This window comes from Emydura macquarii, unplaced genomic scaffold (assembly GCF_026122565.2).
Source record: "Emydura macquarii macquarii isolate MOO-44397 ecotype Brisbane River unplaced genomic scaffold, CSIRO-AGI_Emac_v2 contig_3080, whole genome shotgun sequence".
Lineage (NCBI taxonomy): Eukaryota > Metazoa > Chordata > Testudines > Chelidae > Emydura > Emydura macquarii.
This window is the reverse complement of record NW_027133217.1, coordinates 332103-340384: the sequence shown is the minus strand read 5'-3', so window position 1 is coordinate 340384 and position 8282 is coordinate 332103. Positions and strand designations below refer to the sequence as shown.

The 8282-nt window shown below is 37.5% G+C and overlaps 1 protein-coding gene across 1 annotated transcript in view; it reads left to right on the top strand.

Moving 5' to 3' along the window:
* Nucleotides 1-510: 510 nt before the first annotated feature.
* Nucleotides 511-8282, top strand: part of CTDSPL (CTD small phosphatase like) — a 99797-nt gene continuing 92025 nt past the window's right edge. Inside the window, exon 1 of the mRNA XM_067530388.1 lies at nucleotides 511-997. Within this exon, the coding sequence (XP_067386489.1) occupies nucleotides 922-997 (76 nt within the window). The 5' untranslated portion in view covers nucleotides 511-921. The remainder of the gene's footprint in view (nucleotides 998-8282) is intronic.

Sequence of the window (8282 nt, the reverse complement as noted above, 5' to 3'; positions counted from 1 at the left end):
ACTGGAGCCCGGTCCGGCCCCCCCTCCCCCCCGCCTCCCCAATCCTGCTGGTTCTTCCTCTTCCTCCTCCTCCTCCTCACGGGCGGCGGCGGCGGCGGCGGCGGCGGCTGCCCCTGGGGCTGGTGTCTCGGCGGAGCCCGCAGCGCTGCCGCGCGGGGGGGCGGGGGCCTGGGCTGGGGGAGCGCTGGGTCAGGCTCGGGGCGGTGGGGGGCATGTAGCGATTGCGTGGGAGGGGATCCTCGGGTTTCTTAGGGAGGGTGGCGGGGTGCCTTTTGGGGGGTGATCTAGGTCAGGGGAGAGGGTGTTTAGGGTGTGGGTAGGATCAGCTAGTCATTGGGGGCTGGGCTGGTTTGGGGTGATACAGGTTTTGGGGGCGATACAGGTTAGGGAGTGGGAGAGTTATTTGGGGGGGGTGGAAAGGATCAGATAGTCATTGGGGGCTGGGCTGATTTGGGGGCGATACAGATTTTGGGGGCTGGGCTGATTTGGGGGCGATACAGGTTCGGGCGGGTTGGTACACATTTCTGGGTGGTAGAGAGTTTAGGGGGGTATAGAGGTCTCCCAGGCAGGGTGTTTTTGGGGGGTGATATAGTATTTTGGGCTATTAGGGGTGGTGATTCTGGGAGTGGTACTGGATTTTTGTTCCTGTTTTTTTCTTTTTTTTTCCCCGTGGGGGTGATATTTCCCTGCATTCCCCCTTTACTGGGAATTAATGCTGGAGGAGGAGGACGAGGCAACACTATAGGAGGGGTCCCTTGTGCACGCGGGTTTTTCTTGGTGGTGGTTTTGTTTTTTGCTGGCTGGCTTCATTCCTGAAGGAGTTTTTTTAGAGATAAATCCGCCTACTGAGCCCTAAAAAACAAACGCTTGCAAACCTGCCTCTGGGAGAGAAATAGCCAGGTGAAATCGTACTCTGTTTCCATGGACAACCCATCCATTATCACCCAGGTGACTAACCCCAAAGAGGAGGAAATACTGTCCTGCACTCAGGATAAAGGTAAGCATTCATTTGCAATTATACTAAAGTGATGGGTGCTTTAAAGATGCATGCAATAATAATATACACTCCACAACTATAATATAAATATCCTGCCAGGGTACTGAGAGTAAAGAATTGTTTGGTTGTTTGCAGGGTGTAGGTTGAAGATGTTTGTGTGATGGCCTCTGACTCTGCTTCTCTGAGAGGTTTATAGGTAATTTATAACATTTTATCTAAATAAAATATATTGGGTCTCCAGAGGGTCTTTAATGAAACTTCTTTAATGTAGCCTTGTAGTCACTCTGGAGGCTCTCTAGGAAGAAACACCTCTATTTGGCTTATTCCAATGTTCTAAAACCTCATTATTGAGCAGTGAGAGGTTTTTTGGGGAAAGAGGGATGTGACTCTCCCAAACTAAATTTAAAACACAAAATTTATCTTCTGATCTTGTTGAAGGGTTATGCTTTGAACCTGCAAAAGAAACAGAGGCTTCTTAGCATCTGAAAGTGGGCAGGCAAAACTGATCTGTAAATATACAATCGTACCCTGCTTACAGCATCTGGAAAAGATAATATTGTACCTGACCCAAAACAGGGTAGGCAAAGCTGCTCTGAGAAGCCTCCACTGCTCAAAAGTTAAGACACTGACAGTTGCCCTCAACCTCACTATCCTTCGGGGATGTTGCAGTGGTCTTGAACTATGGATGGCTGAGTGTCTCTTGCGATACGTAGGTAGGAACTACAGGATGAATAAAAGACTATCTTTAATGACAGAGTCCAGGGTCCCTAGAATTTCTTGAGAGCGTTACAGATCTTGGAAGTTATTGCACTTATAAAAGTGTGCGTTTGTTTTGGGTAGTGTAGGTAAAAACAAGGCAAAAGGAACAGAAAAGTGCATATAGGAAAGTAACATCTGTTAAAGATTCAGCAGTATTCCTTATTTTTGAATAACTCAGTATTCCCTTTCCCTGTGATCAACATCCATCATTTTCCAGTGTCCTGAAGCACTCTTCCTTTTTTGTTAAGTTTGGCGGCCCTGGTAATGGGAAGGAATTCTGAATCATTAGAGAAGTTAGTCCTTACTTCATTATAACCGTATTTTAGAACAGAACACTCCACACCCAACCATTGACTTTCATCCCATCCCATCCCATGAAGGCTATTTGTAGCACAGTACAGTAATATATAAGAATCTAATCTTTGCCGTTAGCAGTTATTGTAAAGGATCATTTTCTCCTTTGAAATATGAATGCTACAACCACTCTTCTCTCATCCAAACCAACTATGAAATGACACATGACATCTACTATGAGGCCTTGTCTATGGAGACTTCTAATATTTCTCACTGGTGGTAGCAGTGATATGTTTGTGCTACTGTATACAAGGCACTTGTCACTGACATTTTATAGTGTCTCGCAGACCTCTTTGGAGTAGGGTTAGGTGACACAGTAGTTAAAACATCAGTGACACCCAGAGGCCTACCTTGGAGCTCCCATTATTGCTGCTCTTAGTGGTGGAGCTGTACTAGTGTTATCAGCAGTGGGAATTTTAGAGTAGACAGAATAGAGTAGACAGAATAGTTGAGTACAACTTGACAGCTTGTATTAAATATATGCATTTGCAGTAAACATAAGTGTCTTCAGATTCTTTACTCTGTACTGATTACATATTATCTGTGATATGTATTTGTATGTTATATTCTTATTATTACTCATTCTAGTATATCTTAAAGTAAAAATCATTATGAAAAATTACCCAGTATGCACCTCCATAGTAGTGATTTTTTTAAACCTGGGTATTTTTACAGCTTTAAAAAAATAAAACTCAGAATGACCTAACTTGCCATACAGGTTATTGGTCTTTAAAACTTAATTTTTAATGGAGTTTTGTTAGGTAAACATGTAGAGAAGCATTTTAAATAAGTGAACTTTAGATTCAGTTTGTTTTAAAATTTGTAACAAAATAGCATAAACTATGAGGTTTTGTCAGGTGTCATTCCTATGCAGATTGTTAGGGGAGAGAGAGTGGTAAATTGTCTGTTTGCTGGGCTTTGTAATAGAAATACTGACCATCCTTAAAATCTGGTTATGGTTACAGGATTTCCTATTTTTCAGGGTTTGTAGGTTGTCTCAAGGTTATTTGCGTAGCTCACTTTAGTGACTTCACATTATGGTAAGGCTTCTTTGTAACTTGCCGATTCCTTAGAGTTCAAGCAAAGCTTTTAAGATGGTGTATGCTAAAGCAGATCCTAAGCCTAAGATGCAGCATACATGTGGCTGAGGGAACTTGAACTTTTAATGTTGAGGCCATCCTGCTGTATAAATCAGGGGTTCAGAGTTAATCTTAAATAACTTTTCTGTGTTAAATTGACATGTATACAATGGTTCTCTAACGTATGTTTTTTAATACATGCTAATTTATCTCTTGAAGCAATCAGTTCCAGAATTTGTTGTTTTTAGTACTTAACGTCTTCTGAAATTGTTTTTTAATTGTAATAGCATTGTTTGTACTGCTTCAGATTATTTTGTCCACTTTCTGTATGATTTTAGGATTTGGCTGTGAAAAATGTAATCTAGGATATAACTTGGCATATAAGGTTTTCAGGAGTAATTTTTAGCTATTTAGTATGCAATATATGCTCAAATTCTGAAAATGTTTAATATCTATATATTTTACCATTGCAAGGGGCCATGATATCGGCAAGCAAGATAACTACCTACTTAGTAGTCACTAGGGGCAATTGTTTTAATGTAATCATTGTGCATTAAAAAAAATATATATATTTTCCTGCTAGTCCAAAATGCTTAAAATAATTCCTAAAAAAAAAAGATTTCAGTGATAACTGAATTTCCCATTAGTTTTTTAACTGTATGAATATTACAGTTGCACAGTTAACAAATATTTAATTTTAATAATTGGATCAAAACCATGGAAAAAGTTGACAGATTTTTATATGAATTAATCAATGACTGATGGCCTTCATTTTAACAAGCAGAACTAAATGTGGCAAACCAGTGAAAGTTGTAACAACTACAATTTTCATTATTTCATTTAATATTTGTCCTGAAATACAGTTGTTTTTCTGGAAGATGTTACACTTTCAGCTGATTTTGATATTTGCTGATGTAACTGAATAAATCAGTGCTTGGAAATATAAATCCCTTGTGCAGTTAAAAGATTGGATGGCTATTTAAAAATATTTTTAAGCAACAAGCGAACAAGTGCTTTAACTCTTTGATAGTGTCATAGTAAGCTAAAATGTTCCCCTTTTCTGAAATCTCTGAAGCTTATGGCATTTCTGCCATTTGTAAACTCAGAACAGCAAGAAAAGCTGTAGCTGGCAATTAAAATGGAAATACATATAAGAATGAAAAGAGTAAAATTTCTTTGTGTGGATGACAGAAATGGGGACACTTTTTTTCTTAATTTTCAAATTCTAGATCTTGGTGTAATCCATGTTACAGATGGAAAGTAAACACAAATATTTATTTTAACTGAATTATTTACATTTATCTATTGATCAGTTGAACATTTACTTCTGGATATACTAGTTAAATGCTTTGTGTCTTGAAAAGAGAGCAGTGATGATAGATTTTAGCATTAAATATTGTATGGGCAGACAAGCTAATTGGTATGTATTGTGTAACTAGGCCAAAGAAGTGGATATCCTTTATTTTGCATCTCTGAATCTCATTTTAATCTTCATAATCAATGCAGAGATTTAGGCTGCTTAAAAGGTCATAAATTAACTTGTATATAGTAGTGGCGTGAAATTCTGGTCCAGTTATTACATTTGAACATTCTAATATTTTAAAATAAAGTGTCAGTGTAACAAATATTTTTATTATATTCACCAAATAACATTAAGTAGAAAGTGACATTAAGGAGCAAATGTAGAAGTCACCTCTAGCTCTGCTTTGGAATGTGGTTCATTACAGAGGGTAAAATTCTAAAACGTTAGCTAGTGACGTAATTGTTACATGAAACCAGAGCAACCATACCGTAAGTTTTACTTTCTAGAGACACTGTAATAACCCGTAGTAACCCAGGATTTGGTTTACAGTTGCAGTTAAAACTCAAAAAAACTGGGATGTATCTTTATTTTTTAGTGATATGAATGATAGTTTACACAAATATCTGGTATTCACACCATATCTGAGGGCTGTGAAGCTGTCATATTTTATTTGATGGTGTTCTCTTGAATTCATCGTTGTCTTAATCTGGTGATTTAACTTAAGCTTTGAGAAATTAGTGTACCTTAAAAACAGCAAGTTGGACCATATTTTGTCAATCTGGCATTTAGAAATGCAAAATGAAACACATTTCTACCCAGTCGATAAGACGCAGAGTGTGATCTGCCATACACTGTATTTTAGCCTCCTCAATTTAATCTGTGCTGAGATTCACACTAATAAACATCATAAATATGTTTCCAAGTAATTTGTGTGTGTGTGTGTAGAAATTGCTCAGCACTTCAGTGCTAACAGTAATCAGAATGATAAAGATATGATATGAAATATAGAGCCATAAATTCTCATTGAGGAATGTGTGGTTTATTTGGTTTATGGGTGGAGTGAGAGTTAACTGAACAATCAATTTTGAGTTTGCTCGATAGGCATCTAAGTGTTTTTTTTTTTTTTTAGTGGAATCTGATGAAGCTGTCCCTGTTTAATGATACTGTATACTTTCTCCTTACCTGGCACAGACTGACCAGGAGGCTTAAACAGTTAAGTGATGCTGCTGGGACAATCTGGATGAGGGAACTTCTAAAAGTCTCATTGAACCTCCAAAACTTCTTAAAAGGGAAAATAAATATGCCCTTTTTGTATTGTATAAAGAACCCCGAGATACTTTTAAGAAAACCATAAACTTGTTTTAGCTTATATATATATGTGTGTGTGTATATGTGTATATATATATATATATATACATGTGTGTATATATATATATATATATTCATTCTTTGGAGGATCAGAGAACGGTAGTGGTGAGTGATTTCTCAGTTTTCAGATGGAGAGGTTGGGCTGTACTAATATTCACAAAAATGCTTTCTGCCACTTATTTGTCAGGAGTTAGAGTTAAATAGTTATTTAAAAAAAATAGTCAACCTCTTTTCTGTGTTGCTTACTTTTCAGTCTCTTATACATTTCTCGATGACCTAAGATTTTTATCTGTGCAATCTTAACATGGCATTCCAGTAGTCTTTGCATGTACTAAAATCTATTTGTTACAAGACAAACCAAAATATTTGCATATCAGAACAAATGCTAAATAATCTATGTCTTTCAGTACCAGTTAGTATAGGGTAATATAATATTAATGTTTACAGTGAAATTCACTAGTTAAAAAATAAAAACCAACCCTCTCCCACCCTTGATAACTTGATAATACATAGTACTTTTTTTCCTTGAAACCAGTGGCAAGTCCGTGTGCTCCATACTTACAGGATCAGGTACAAACTAAAAGGAGGAAAAAAGACTAAAACTCACTTCCAACATCCAGGAGAGGAGAGCCGAACTACTGGGGGAAGGAGATAATTTTGTCAAGGGCATTGGATTAAATCCCTAATCTTACTGAAAGTGCCATCTTTATTGTGCTGAGAAGATGGATTTCACTTTAATGTCTCATAGTTGTTAAAGTGGAATGTCTCTGCCATGTCATCTACTGTAGTAAAAGACCTGGGATAGACAAACATGATTTCTGTGAAAGCAAATTGTGAAGAATTTTCAGAAGCATGTAAATTCTCCATGAATCCATGGAATGCATTAAGTGTGCATAGGATTTGTAGACACACAGAGCAGACTTGCATATGCATATCAGAGTATCTGCATACCTACGCTGGGTATGCAGAAATGCGCACACATGAGTGTTTGGAATCCTGTCTTTCTAACCAGTTAAAATACTTTGGAAGAATAAATGTAATGGAAAAAGGAATAGTGAAGGATATATTTTCAGTTTTTGAACAGCACGTTTTGAGGATGAGCGATAATGACCATCCTGGGTTTTAAAACTGGCCAAGTGATAGGAAATATTTAGGGCCAATTTTTCTAGTGGAAAGTGGTTAATAGAGTGGTGTCGCATGTATAAGTGCTGTGTCCAGAGGTGATCAGCATGGGCTTGGCCCTGGAAGGTACTGAGCATTTTAATAACTGATCCTGCAGGATGCTTTGCTGGATCAGGACAATCACTTGGAGGGATGGGTGAATGGGGAGGTAGCAAAACTTGCTAACACCTACCTAAATTAAAGGCTAATGGAAGGAACCAACAAAACTGAGGAAGTGGTAGAGAGCATGTAACAATGGTAGATAATTCAACGTAGATAAGTGTACAGTAATGCATATTGGAAGGAACAGTTTAAATCACTCATTACATACCAGTTTTTTCCTCAATCAGTTGGGGCATCTTTGTGGACAGATTAGTGAAGACATCTTCTAAAGGTATAGCAGCAGTCCAAAATGCAGATTGTACATTAGATTAAACTAGGAAGTGAATAATACAGAAAATAAGGTAATACTATCATATAGTCCAATGATGAGTCCACTCCTCAAACAATGTGGGAAGTTTTGGTCCTTTCATCTTAGGAAACACATGATATAATGGAAATAGAAGAGGTTTAAAAAACAACAAGGTGATTAATCTAACATAGAATTATTTCTAGGTTTTTAAAGACTTGTAAAGGAAAAGAGAAAAATAAGAGGAGATATTTTAGATGCACAAAATAACAGTTGGGATAAAGTGGTCAAGCAGGGCTTCTTGCCAGTTTTCCCTGTAATACAAGACATTTAGATTTAAAAGGAATAGGTAAAAGAAAGTACAATTTTATGCAGCATACAATTAACCTGTGTAAATCAGTGCCAGAGGATATAATTACAAAAAATAGCTAGTAGAATTGTTTAAAAGAATTAATGTTTATAAATGTCTGCAGTCACACTAAGTAGGATGAAATGACCAGATTATATCAATCATGCTTCAAGGAATAAATCAATGATCTGGAGTCAGGCAAAAATGTTTCTCTTTGGTATAGTGCACAGTTGGGTGTATTATATCTTCCCCTGAAGCCTCTGCAGTGGCCTACCGTTATATCAGAAAAATGGTTGGTTGGATCTATTACAGTTTCTGTGTTCCTAGAAGTTCATTCTCTATGCTAAATCAGTTAGTGGCTTCTGCTAAAATTGCCTGCAAGGTGGGGTGTTTGTGTTGATGATTGTTGTGATGGGGACACTGGTTTTCTGAGAACTGAACCCCAGGGCTATTTGATGTAAGACACTAATAGTCATTAGCTGAAATTGACTGTTCATTTTTGA